The 14099-nt window shown below is 37.1% G+C and overlaps 2 protein-coding genes across 2 annotated transcripts; both read right to left on the bottom strand.

Moving 5' to 3' along the window:
- Window positions 1-237: 237 nt before the first annotated feature.
- Window positions 238-1771, bottom strand: LOC137723619 (uncharacterized). Its single transcript, XM_068462817.1, has 2 exons — window positions 1263-1771; window positions 238-1043 (listed from the first exon to the last, which is right to left on the bottom strand). Exons 1-2 carry the CDS (start codon window positions 1533-1535, stop codon window positions 432-434), a joined length of 885 nt encoding a protein of 294 aa, XP_068318918.1. The 5' UTR covers window positions 1536-1771; the 3' UTR covers window positions 238-431.
- Window positions 1772-2208: 437 nt separating this feature from the next.
- On the bottom strand, window positions 2209-6995 carry LOC137723454 (MLO-like protein 3). Its single transcript, XM_068462652.1, has 14 exons — window positions 6686-6995; window positions 6532-6589; window positions 6154-6431; window positions 5960-6076; window positions 5801-5861; window positions 4383-4471; window positions 4203-4277; window positions 3980-4118; window positions 3563-3603; window positions 3308-3481; window positions 3195-3230; window positions 2982-3049; window positions 2818-2878; window positions 2209-2715 (listed from the first exon to the last, which is right to left on the bottom strand). Exons 1-14 carry the CDS (start codon window positions 6806-6808, stop codon window positions 2398-2400), a joined length of 1638 nt encoding a protein of 545 aa, XP_068318753.1. The 5' UTR covers window positions 6809-6995; the 3' UTR covers window positions 2209-2397.
- Window positions 6996-14099: the final 7104 nt, after the last annotated feature.

Here is a 14099-nt window from a genome sequence, read left to right as displayed (position 1 = left end):
GCTTAAAGCCTATCCTATAAGTGAGAGCATTCTAGTTTTGCTGAGAGTAGAAGACGCCCTTGTAGCACTAACAGCGCCATGTCGTCTTCAACTGCAGGTAAAGTTTCTGCAGACTCTCTATTCCAATATGCATGTATACATATCTCCATATATATGTATGTACATATGTGTTTGTCTATATGTTGTAATTTTTTTACCATGTTGATACTAATAATAAATCTCAGAAGCATAAGATGATTTGTCAACTGGCCAGCCGCCATTTCCATGTTCAAATGACATTAAAAATCAATATAAGAGACAATGAAAATAAGCCTTTGGCTTTATAAAATTATTTCGACCAAAAAGAGACACTGAAAACAGGTTCTCTGACCCCTTGCTTTTCCACTTCTTTACTACTTTATACAATTACAATCTCTTTTTATACAACTATTCTAGCCCAAAACTTCAGAAGCAACAGTTCTAGCCCAAAACTTCAGATGTTTCTTCATGTCAGCAGCTGCGGAGACTCTCGGCAACCGCAGGTTTAGCAAGGGCGAATCTGGCCGTTTTATAAGCCACGCTTCTGATAAGTAAGGCCTCATCACTTCACCCTCTTTTTCATCATCTTTATCTTCATTAGGTGCTACTTCAATTTCAGCAGAATCATCATTTTCATTCCGTAACTTTTTACTATTAGGCACACCAAGTCTCTGCAAGCCAGGTACTAAACTCATCATTCTTGGACTCAAGTGTTCTTTCTTAAACGTGAACCCTAAGTCTATGAACCCCTTAACTTCTTCGAGCTCTAGTTCCCCCAAGCTCCGGCAGCTCATCGATTTCTGAAGCTTTTGCGCCGCTGTGGCAGCCGTTGCATAACCTGGTGATGATGTGGATGATGAGCATGTTCTGTTTTTCCGGGGACGTTTTTGGTGATCAGATGACTGAGACCGAATTAACATTCTGTTGGCCAACATATTTAATCTTGTTGGTCTAATTTTCTTCTTCTGCACGTTGATGAATTCGTTCGAGTTCATGTCATCCTCCTCTTCATTATTGGAATCATCCTAGTCATTGTTGCAGCATACGAAACATCAGCTAGGCCAAGTGTGTGTAACAAAATCATTACCGGTATTTTTCTTGGAATTAAAGAACTGGAATTGCTCCATCGAATTTTAATTTTAGTCAATTTGTTTTCAATTTGACCAATTCGAAAAACAGACGAAATTAAATATGGTTAAAATATATACAAGGACAAAAACTGTATTCAATCCTTTGTTTAATACCTGTGGAGTGGTCATTTGTGGTGAATCTGATGAGTTGTCTTCATATAAAAGTGGTGAGAAATCGAATTCTTCATCTGCATGAGGCAAGAAGGAGATGGTGGATGATGGGTAAGTAAAAGAATCTGTGACAATGGAGTCCTGAGGTGTTTGATCTTCAATGGTACTACCTTTGGGACTAAATAATGAAATTGGCTCAGAGAAAAGAATGGTTTGGTGAAACCATAGACGATCTATGGCTCCTATAAGACATAAGAAACTGTAGTTATTGGCCATGGCGATGAACAAAAACAAGAAATCTAGAGAGAGAGAGAGAGAGAGAGAGAGAGAGAGAGAGAGAGAGGGAGGGAGGGAGGGAGGTGTTGGCAAGAGAAATCTAGAGGTATATAAAGTGGATTTTTGTGGTTGTGATTTGTAGCGAAAGAACAAAAACAAGTGAAAGCAAATGAGTTAGAAGAAGTGGTGGAACTTCTAATAGTCGAAGATGTGGTCAGAAATATTGGGTTCTCTTGACTCCACATATCTTAAAGAGGCAAAATGGCAAATGTGCAGAAATTTGCTAGTGAGATAGTATGTCATGATGGTCAGGATATGCTTTGGAATAATTATTATAAACAATATTTTGGTGGCCATATCCATTGTTTTCGGACTCTAATGTTTATCCCTGACTAGACTACAAATGGACGTGCACGAGTCTTGGATTAGCACTGGCTTAAAAAGCTTAAATCATTAGAAAATGAGTCATAACTTTATACACTACTTTACATGCAAATTCATCTTGCACGTCGAGAGGCGGATAGGTGCTAAAAAAAACAGACAAATAATAGGTGCAACCTCACCATGGACCGAAATCAAGACTACTTGGAAAGAAGACTCATGAGGTTATATTTATTAGATTATCACTATAGTGTAGACTTGTTAGGTTGAAACCTTGGATTCATTAGTGCATTCCAAATGAATTGGCATCAAGTCTTCTAAATAATAATTCAGTTTCTAAACTATTTTGTATAGAGATATAGTGTAAAGTCAGACCAAATTTGAACCAAACGAGGTAATGGTTTCTCAATTTACAACAAATAGGATTATAGAAGTCTTTTCCTATACTATATATACTGATATTATAGCTTTCTGATTCTATTCAAGTCCCATTATCTCCATTTCTTCCATAAACCCTTGAGCTTCCATCTAGTTCTACTATCTCGTCTTGTACATTCCCTCTGTTAGACAACTGGACACTGCTTTCAGCTGGTTCATCTGGTTTGGAAACCTTTCTTATATAAGAAGGCATTTCTGAAAAGCTATTCCTCACAGAGCTCCAATCTGCGGAGAATGATGTTCGTGCTGATTGCAGAAGTTGCTGTTGCTTTCTCCTTCTATTCCTCACTTCAGCATGCCATTGCTGTAAAATGTCTGCCATGTTATCTTCCATTATCTTACCCCTGAATTGTGAACCCATCTGTGTATATATATATAAACAAAATTACTTCAGACATGAAAAATTAGGTTTTTTGATCAGGATATAGCTATAAGAACAACACTTCAGATCAATGTACTTCACCTGTGTGACAAGTGCATAGAGAGGAAGAGTGATGTAGCTGCAGAGGACTTGAGTAGTCACCCTAAAAATCAAAGGAATTAATATGCAATCAACTAATAACAATTTCAAGTAAATAGAATAATTTTGAACTCTGATCATAATTAAAAAAATCTAGGTAGTCTTACGCTAAGGAAATTCTCGTAACAATGATCACTGTGAGCTCGTGGTAGCAAGATTTGAAGCCGAATTGGATCTAATAGCAAGGAGAGAATTAAAACCACAATTATATTGTTTGTCATACGTTGTCTAAAATTTCTTTGTTTTTTTTAGAGCGAATAGCTAATCTCATCTAATCCTTTTCTATTTATATAAAAATACATGTGGGAAAGAGAACTCACCGTAACCCAAATGAAGAAAGCGAACTCAAATGCATTCTACAAGGTCCAAAGAAAGTAAAATCAGTTCAATTAATGTTACACAATGAAACCTTAGGAAAGTTAAGAGGGCATACCAAAAATAGAGTATAATGTAGCAGCAGCAAGACAAATCTAGGTTTCCTGAACCAGAACAGATCATCGTTTACTCGCACAAGTGGTGTTCCAACGATCACACTGTTCTGCTCTTTAATTTGAAGAGCCATTTTCGCAACGATATACTCAAGTTTGGCTCCTAGAACCAGAACGGCCTACAAAGAAAAGCCAATTATAGTATTTGAAACACATAAGAACTTCAGTACTGCATACATATACACAACGAATGCACTTACCAAGAGTGGAACATAGGATAGCCAGAGATATACATGCCAACCTGGTAAGAGTTCAAACAAATGCCATGAGAATAACACTTCTCAATAATCTCAATCACAACACAAACTAATTACAATTAAGGTTCAATTACACATTGGAGCACTCTAGTTTGCGGCCAGGACAATATGGTCCATGTCATTTAAAAATTAACAAAAACAGCATAGGTTATGAATCCTCTTAGCCACTCATTCAGTCTAACCATCAAGTTAACTGTTTTTTTTTTTTATTTTTTTTATTTTTTTAACGTAGCACTCAGTTGACGGCCTTTGTTGTTTGCATACATAGATGCTTGACTGTTAACATGGGAATTAATAATTAAGAACGTTCTCAAAAGAAAGCCTCAGTGGTCTTGATATGGGAAGATAAAGAATTCTTACCATACACATCGACGAGCATAAAAATGGCTACCGCAAACCACATTAAAGGGCTGATTGCAACCATGATCTTGAAATCTTCCTCCAACGATCGCTGTATGTATTTTTGGAAATCGAAGCTTTGCCTGCTTGGCAAATGAGCCTGCAGAAAGTTGATCATTAGCAGCAAACTCAATTGATTCCATCAAAACAGTTAGAAAGTTGGACTTGATCTTCATTAAGTTACCGCTATGAAGCCGTGTCGGATGGTGATGTAGTCAACTTTTGCCACTGAATTATAAAATTGCCTGAAAAAACATCTCTGCTCCATATTCACAATTATAATCCAAAACCAAAAGAATTAGAAGTGAACTTATTCTCTGCTGTGTTGTTATCCATATAAGATTAAACAAGTAAAAGCACTCACCATCCACAGATGAAATGATGTTTCCGAACTAGAATTCATGTGCCTTCTTCCAAATGTTGTTTGCCTGGTAAATCTGAACCGGTTGGGATCTGCATGCATGCTAACATCTCAGCAAGAAGCAATGCAAATGTGAAAATGAAAATATAGGCCGATGAAACTATAAAATATTCAATTTGGAGAGCATGCATATGACTAAACGAGAAGTAACAGTGCTTAGGCAACTGTAAACCTTATAAACCCTTCAACCCTAAACCCTAAACCCGACCGAAAAATAAAGCTCGGTTCGTTTGTTACCTTCTTTTACTAGTGGTAAATCCCACGGGATTAAACAGTGAAACGCAAAACATAAATTGGTTTCACTGCATACGGTCTAGATTGGCTGCATAGTTTGTTGGGATATTTTCAGTCATAGTCTGACTTTTATGATTGAAAACATGTATGAAAGAGAAAAATTTCACTTCCAACGTCTTCGAAAGCTCAGGAAGGTCAAATTAATGTATTTTTCGGAACCAGAATAGCTTTCCAATTACAGGTGGCTCAGCAAAAGAAAAAGTTCAAAAAAAATAAAAAAATAAAAAATCACATCATCCAAAAAATAAAGTAAGTAACAAATTTGAGATATTTTTAGGGGATTTAAATATAAACATAGCAGCCTTTTGAAGGCATCATTTTTTAGAAGACTGATTCTCTGCCCTCCACTTCTCATGTTTTTACGTGTTTATGTAATCACGGTTAAGTCATATCAATATTTTATATTAATATTCTTTTTTATTTTATTATCTCTATTAAAAACAAGATAAAATGTTAATATAATTTAACCGTGATCACACAAAACAAGAAAGTACAGGAATGAGAGGACAGAGAATCTGTCTCCCATTTTTCAGGGTCAGTCAGCTCAACTACCAGAAAAAGGAAACCAGGAATACATATAAACATCAATAAAAAGCATGTTTAGAATCTATGATCAAAATGCCTTTTTCTCTTTATGGTCATGAAATTATGGTCATGGACTGTTGTTTGATAAACTATAATTAATGTGTCTTTTGATGTACTGAACTCGATTTTCTTAGGAAACTTTTTCCAATCAAACCATGCATACTTAGTAATTGGATTACTACCGTTGTATCTCTGATAAAAACAAGACATGCTATTCTCGGGATCAAATTTTCTGCACTTAAAATGAGTGTGATCTCTCTGTGACTTCAATAAGTGTTTGACACATTCATTATCTTAACTTTTCTTAATTTGTTGTCATAAAATTTATTATGTGTCAGACATTTATTGAGGCCACAAAGAGGTCACACCCACTTTAGGTGCAAAAGATTTGATCTCACTATTCTCATTTCAACTTGAAATACCGCAGTATTAATCACCTTAACTATCTGCGTTACTAATTAATATCTTAGAATAAGACGTACCATTCTCAACTTGGTACTCCACTGTTCGAGTTTCTTGCTCCCAAGCTTCCCAGCGCCTCATCTATACAAGAAAATAAAAGTATTTAGGTTAATTTGTATGCCTAATCATAATTTAATGGCATTGATAAAGCTGAGAACAATCTTGAAACGAACATATACCTTGGCCCTCCCGAGAGCCATGGTAAGAACACTGTACACAATATGCATAACTGCGAGCACAAAAATAAGTATGTGAAGCTGACGAAGAGCATTTGGCGTCATGAATTGTACTTTTCCCTGCAAAATTTCGTCCAAATTAGTAACAAAGCACCGAAATTAACCGAACTACAGGATCAGAACTATTAATGCATTACCTCACTGCAAGAATCTGCAGCAGTTGCATCCCCCTCCTCTGCAAGTCGCCTATGCACTGATATTTGCCTTAGTATTTCATCATGCAAACTGTTTGAGCCGGTCGAAGTCATAATCTTATTCACAATCACAAATTTCTCGACGTCGTCTTCTTTTTCGGTTGTTTCCTTTCTGCGACATGGAAGCATGATGTTTCCAAGCTTGGCAGGTATGCAGATTTTAGATATCGAATCTTGGGTTACTGCTAATAAAAGTGACACAAATCCCATAAGCATCAACTCTGCACAACAACAAATAAACCAACTAAACTTTAAGCTGTTAAGCCAATACAATTAAAATCAAATAGTTAAAGAATAATTCATTTGGTTTGACTATTGCACCTGATTTGAGCTTCTCAACCGCGTCTGTCAAGGCTGTTTTTCTACGTCTCTTGAGAAACTGCAACACATTAGATGTGTCTTAACGTCAAAACTCATTATAAATGTTTTTGAGACATGTCAAATTGTGAATTCGAAATAAGAAAGAAAAACTAACGTTGACAAGGAGATGGATGGAGTGCTCAATGACAAGGGAGGTGAAGATGAAGATGAAGCAAACGGTGGCGAGTGCCCATGTCGGAGTGTATTCCAGAGAGGCGCCTTTGGAATCACCTGCCATGACGGCCTCAAATCTCTTTTCTTTTTCTTTTTGGTCTTCTATGAGATATTAATTTGTTCTTGTTCTATCCTAATTTCTTCAATAATTTATGGCAGACAATTTCCGGATGAGCGTGACATGAAGAACTCAGACTTTTGGCAACGAAGTTTTGAGAATTGGAAATCGTTCTCTCCCGTTCACACTACGATTCATTTCCCAAACACATATTATGCAAATTGCACCTATATATGTAATTAAATATGAAACACTGATTATAAAGAAAAAGTCTACACAATTGGGCTTGACAACAACTGTCAATAATGTAATGGGAGAGGGAAATTTCAAAGAATTTGATCAACTTGATAAATTGTATACTGCAATTTCCATCAACGCATTAATGAGTTTTTGATGTTCCACCTTTTTTTTTATCATTCGACTTTATAAACAACAGTAATTTTTTATCATCGTATTACATAATTATTTTTTGAATAAAAAGTGCGACACCCATAAAAACTTTTCAAACTTCTTGACATATCTATTTTCTATTGGGCATTCTACTATAAAGTTACAAATTCGAAATGTACAAAGTGCATCTTCAAAAGATGATAATATGAGTTTTACTCCAATAGGAGATTAAAAATATTTGAAATCTCTTCTCCCTTCCCCCCTCTTTTTTTTTTTTTTTTTTTTTCGGTTTTTTTTGTTTTTGTCTTTGATTCGTGGAACCCACCTTCTAATATGTAAAAGAAAAAAAAAATATAAATACATTTTTATTTTCATTTTTAACGAAGATAAATAATTTACATTTTCCTATTGTAAAGCTATTCGGCCAAAAAAAGAAAAATATTTTCATCTCCGGAAGTGTTCTTATAAATAAGCAAAATAAAAGGGCATATTCATGAGTTTCTTTTTATAGTACGAAAACAAGTAAAGAGTCAACATGCATTTGTGAAAAGAACAAGATTATTCATTCTCGATGGCAAAATAATTTATCTACCCTAACAAGTAGCTTAGTTTGTTCCGATTGATCATGCTTTATTGTAATTTTTTAAACCTAGTTTGTAAAGACTCTTTTAAAGCTAAATTCCGCATGAATATGTATTTATAATACTCTTGATTTAATAAATAAAAAATGTTGTACTTCTTAAACTAAGTACCCAAAATAGATAATTTGACGTTAACACAAAGCTCTAACGTATTTGAGGGGAAGCCCAACTATTTGAAAATTTTGTCAAATTATAGATTTGTTAGATTAGTTGTTAGATTAGGAAGCCGACGGGGTTCAAACCCACGTTATAGTGCAAGGGCAACCTACCTTGTATAATTAGATTTCTACATAAGCAACTTACCTTGTAAAATTATTCTGATGAAGATGATCGTGCTTATGACAATCTTGGCATTAGATTCCACAATAATTCCTTCTATCCCTTCCTTCAAACAGGCATATAAAGCTTCTCTCACTGCAGCAGCCTCCCCCATCACTACAGAAGGGAAAAACAGGCCTTCCGTGCCACCTGAGAAGTGCAGGATGCCCTCAAAATCGCGTATGACCCAACCAACACATCCTTTCTTAGTTTTTGAATACCACGCTGCATCATAATTAACCTTAAGCACACTAAAGCTTGGTTTCTTCCGGCCACTGCCATCCACAGATAATTTTTCCTTGCTGGCAGGCATCATATATAACAGTAAGCAGGCCATTATTGGCCTGCGATTCCAGTCTTATTGCTTCCATAAACTCTTTAATCCTTGTTTTCCATATTTGCATAGCCTCAATGGAATCCCATTTAATCCCTCTAAACATCAAATCGTTTCTGCACTTCCAGATCCTCCATATGCCAAAGACGACTCCTTTCAGCTATAATCTCACTTCTTTTCTCATGTTTTTGAAATCGTTAGCATAAATGATTCCAGCAAGAATAAAAGTTCCTACCTTCAAGATTGGCAAAGTTTAGTTGAAGGTCGCAGTAGAGCCAGAAAGCACTACTGAATTCGCAATGGAATAGGATATGCTCCACCGTCTCATTCGCCCTTTCACAGAACGCACAGAGGCTACACAGCTTCATTCTGTTGAATTATAAGTGTTGAGCTGAAAAGTCTAAAATAAGTTGTTCTAAATTGGTGTATTCACTTATGCAAAATGATGCAAAGTGTAAAGTTTAATTTTACTAAAAGGCCATGAGTGCCATGTGTTGATTGATCCATGTAATTAGTTAGATGAGTGACTAAGATGAATTGTAGTGTGTGTGTGTGTGGTCCCAAGTTAAGGCTACTGTGATGTAAAAAGCATGTGAGTGCTCTCTTGTTGATATATGAAGAAAGTCTCCTCTCTGCATCTTTAGGCGAGAGTGAAAGGAAGAAAACTATTGAGTTTCCCCTCTGTTCATTTTTCTGCTCTCTGTCTTGCTCTCTCACTAAATCGGAACCAGTTTTTCCATATACACTAACATGGCCTCAGAGCCAGGTTGGGTTTAACAATCTGGGCGTAAATCTGTGAAGCTACTTTTGAGCTCAATCGAAGCTTTCTTGAAGCTCCGTGGAAGTTGTCGATTCAGATCAAAACATGTCTGGATCTGGAGGCTCGGAAGTGAGGACTCCAGTTTTCTCCGGTGAGAACTACGAGTTCTGGAGAATTAAAATGGCAACGATATTCAAATCCCTTGGGTTATGGAATCTGGTAGAGAAGGGGATTACAACCTCCAATCCGAAGAAGAAATGGTAGCTGTTCTGATGAAAGACGTAAAGGCTTTGGGAATCATTCAGAATGCAGTCTCGGATAAGATATTCCCACGAATCGCCAATGCCGAGTCAGCTAAGATGGCATGGGATTTGTTGTACGGAGAATATCATGGTGGTGATCAGGTACGATCTGTGAAACTGCAGAATCTTAGGAGAGAATTTGAATATGCTAGGATGCGAGATGATGAGTCTTTATCTAGCTATCTTATACGGCTGAATGAGCTAATTAATCAAATGAGAACATTTGGTGAATCTCTGTCGAATGAGAGACTTGTGCATAAAGTTCTGATTAGTCTTAGTAAACCCTATGACTCTATCTGTTTGGTTATAGAAAACACAAAGTGTCTAGAGACTGTAGAGTTGCAGGAAGTAGTTGCAATCTTAAAGAGTCAAGAACAACGGTTTGATCTGCATACTGTTGATACTACTGGGAAAGCATTCTCATCTTTCTCAGTGAGTTCAAAAGAGCAGAATAGGGGTGAAGGTCAATCTGGTTCATCTCAGTTCCAGAAAAATTGGAATAATAAGGGCAAGAAATGGGGTTCAAAACCTAAGTTTCAGCAGAAATTTCCTGCTAATTCTGCACATAATGCACAGTCAATGGGGCAGATAGGTACAAAACCACAGTGCAGGGTATGTTCTAAGTTTCACTTTGGAACTTTGGAGAGTGTAGGTATAAAGGGAAACCTAAATGCTATAACTGTGAAAAGTTTGGTCACTGGGCTAGAGAGTGCACAATAGGTAAATTAGTGCAAAAGGCAAATAACGCTAATCAGGTAGAGGTGACAGGGAACCTGTTTTATGCAAATAGCACAATCATTGAATCAAAAGTGAATGGAGAATGGTATGTTGACAGTGGTTGTAGCAACCATATGACAGGGGACTCTAAGTTGTTGATAGACACGAAGACAAATGTGGTTGGCAAAGTTCAAATGCCCACAGGGGAACTCATGAATGTGGCAGGTTTTGGTACACTTGTGATAGACACTAGCAAAGACAGAAAATATGTCAAAGAAGTAATGTACCTACCTGGGTTGAAGGAAAATCTGTTAAGTGTGGGGCAGATGGATGAACACGGTTACTACCTGTTATTTGGGGGGAAAGATGTGTAGTATCTTTGATGGACCTTCGTTGGATTGTCTTGTACTCAAAGTTGAAATGAAAAAGAACAGGTGTTATCCTTTGACACTGATACCAAATGATCAGGTTGTACTAAGAGCTGGTATTTCTAAGTCTACTTGGATATGGCACAAGAGACTAGGCCATCTGCATTTTAGAGGTCTTCAACAGCTTAAGAACAAAGAAATGGTGCATGGTCTCCCAGTTTTAGAAGAAATGGATGAAGTTTGTAAAGGTTGTCAGTTTGGGAAACAGCATAGAGAGTGGTTTCTAAAGAATCAGGCATGGAGAGCAAGTAAACCTCTAGAACTGGTGCATGTAGATCTGTGTGGTCCTATTCAGAATGACTCTCTTGCGGGTAATAAATATTTCATGCTTCTTGTAGATGACTGTACAAGAATGATGTGGGTTTATTTTCTGAAATACAAGTCAGATGCATTGATCTGTTTTAGAAAATTCAAGTCCACGGTGGAGTTACAAAGTGGTTTTAAGATAAAATGTTTGAGGAGTGACAGAAGGGGTGAATTCACATCTTGTGAATTCAAAAAAATGTGTGAAGATGCAGGGATTCAAAGACAGTTATCTATGGCCTATACTCCACAACAGAATGGAGTGGTAGACAAGAAGAACAGAGTTGTAGTTGAAATGGCAAAAGCTATGCTTTATGACAAAGGACTACCATACTACTTATGGGCAGAATTTGTACTCACAGCTGTCTACATATTGAACAGGTGTCCTACAAGAGCTCTTGGAGAAGTAACTCCATTTGAAGCATTCAGTGGTCGAAAACCTGGAATTGCACATCTTAGAATCTTTGGTTGTTTGTGTTATGTACACACACCAAATGAGTTGAGACAGAAACTAGATGCAAAGAGTGTCAAAGGTATATTTGTAGGTAATGCAACCTGTGAAAAGGGGTACAGAGTGTATGATCCTCTTAGTAAAAAGCTTATACTCTCAAGGGATGTAGTGTTTGATGAAAATGCAGCCTGGAAATGGAAGACAGCTCCTGAGAACTATGTAACTGTGTTTAATTCTAATGAGTTATCTGTGCTGCCTAAATGTATTTCATCAGAGACAACTCCAGAGGAAAATGATTATGCTTTGTCACCAGATCTGGCATCTCCTCATGAATTTGTAAGTGATGTGGACAGCAGCATGAGAAAGAGATCACACACCATTGAAATGGAGGAATCTAGATGATGTTTTGGCACAATGCAATCTTTGTATTATGGAACCTGAAAAGTTTGAAGAGGCAGCCAAAGATGAAGCATGGATGAAGGCTATGGAAGATGAATTGTCAATGATTGAGAAGAATGCAACATGGGATCTGGTGAACAGACCAAGTGATAAACCCATAATTGGGGTTAAGTGGGTGTTTAAGACCAAGCTTAATCTCGATGGGACAGTGCAAAAACATAAGGCAAGGCTGGTAGCCAAAGGATATGCTCAAAAACCAGGTGTGGATTACAATGAAACGTTTGCACCTGTAGCTAGACTGGATACAATTCGGACTCTAATTGCTTTGGCAGCTCAGAAAAGTTGGAAATTATACCAACTAGATGTGAAATCTGCTTTTCTGAATGGAGTACTCGAAGAAGAAGTTTATGTAGAACAACCAGATGGCTTTGTGATCAAGGGGAGTGAAGACAAGGTGTACAAGCTTTATAAAGCTTTGTATGGTCTAAAACAGGCGCCAAGAGCCTGGTATAGTGAAATTGATACCTATTTTGCTCACTGTGGGTTTGTGAAAAGTCAAAGTGAAGCTACTCTTTACATCAAAGCAAGGGGAGGAGAAATTCTGATTGTTTCAATCTATGTGGATGACATAGTGTATACTGGAAATAGCACTGAGATGTTGAAGGAGTTCAAGGAAGACATGATGACAAAATATGAGATGACAGATTTGGGACTTCTTCACCATTTTCTTGGTATGGGAGTTATTCAAACTCACACAAGCATATTTATCCATCAAAGGAAGTATGCTGTTTCTTTGTTAGATAAGTTTGGTTTGAATGAGTGTAAATCTGTGTTTACACCTCTGGTTTCATCAGAGAAGCTATGCAAAGATGATGGCAGTGGTTCAGCAAGTGAGGAACAATATCGAAGAATTGTGGGAAGTTTGTTGTATCTCACAGCAACTCGACCAGATATAATGTATGCTGCAAGCCTTCTAGCTCGATTTATGCACTGTCCTACAAATAAACATCTTGGAACAGCCAAAAGAGTTCTTAGGTACATCAAGGGAACATTAGATTATGGTTTGGAGTATGCAAAAGGAAAGAATGCAATGCTAATCGGATTCTGTGATAGTGATTGGGGAGGATCTGTTGATGATAGCAAGAGTACTTCTGGTTATGCATTTTCTTTTGGCAGTGGAGTGTTCTCGTGGGCCTCAGTGAAGCAGAATTGTGTAGCACTCTCTACTGCAGAAGCAGAGTACATCAGTGTCTCTGAAGCAACTGCTCAGGCCATTTGGCTTAGATTTGTTCTTGAAGATTTTGGTGAGATGCAAACTGAAGCAACTCCAGTGCACTGTGATAATACAGCAGCAATTGCAATTACTAAAAATCCTGTTTTCCATCAGAAAACCAAGCACATTGACAGAAGGTATCATTTTATCAAGAATGCACTCCAGGAAGGGATAATCGATTTGGTATACTGTCCAACAAATGAGCAGGTGGCAGACATATTTACTAAGGCTTTGACAAAGGATCGGTTTAACTATCTTAGAGATATGCTAGGTGTGAAATCAGCTCAAAACTTAAAGGGGAGTGTTGAATTATAAGTGTTGAGCTGAAAAATCTAAAATAAGTTGTTCTAAATTGGTGTATTCACTTATGCAAAATGATGCAAAGTGTAAAGTTTAATTTTACTAAAAGGCCATGAGTGCCATGTGTTGATTGATCCATGTAATTAGTTAGATGAGTGACTAAGATGAATTGTAGTGTGTGTGTGGTCCCAAGTTAAGGCTACTGTGATGTAAAAAGCATGTGGCTCTCTTTTTGATATATGAAGAAAGTCTCCTCTCTGCATCTTTAGGCGAGAGTGAAAGGAAGAAAACTATTGAGTTTCCCCTCTGTTCATTTTTCTGCTCTCTGTCTTGCTCTCTCACTAAATCGGAACCAGTTTTTCCTTATACACTAACACATTCGTCATTTTCCAAATTACTCATCACCGCTATGGTATTGTTGTAACACTTCCAAAATATATTTTCATTTTGTTTGGAACCGATAAATGCCATATTTTCTTCCACGTATAGCAGTTGGTTTGGCAGGTACTGCTGACACGCGTTCCTTTTTTATGGAGTTCACCATTTTTTAAAAGATCCATTGCCACCCCGTATCCTGTTTTGACACTATAAACATCGTTCTTTGTATAGTGCCAAATCAGCCGATCTTCACATCCCTCATAGCTAATTGTAATGGAACGGATTAACTCCATTTCATCCACA

This window comes from Pyrus communis, chromosome 17 (genome assembly GCF_963583255.1).
Source record: "Pyrus communis chromosome 17, drPyrComm1.1, whole genome shotgun sequence".
Lineage (NCBI taxonomy): Eukaryota > Viridiplantae > Streptophyta > Magnoliopsida > Rosales > Rosaceae > Pyrus > Pyrus communis.
Note: the sequence above shows the minus strand (reverse complement) of the source record. Positions and strands in the feature narration are given on the sequence as shown.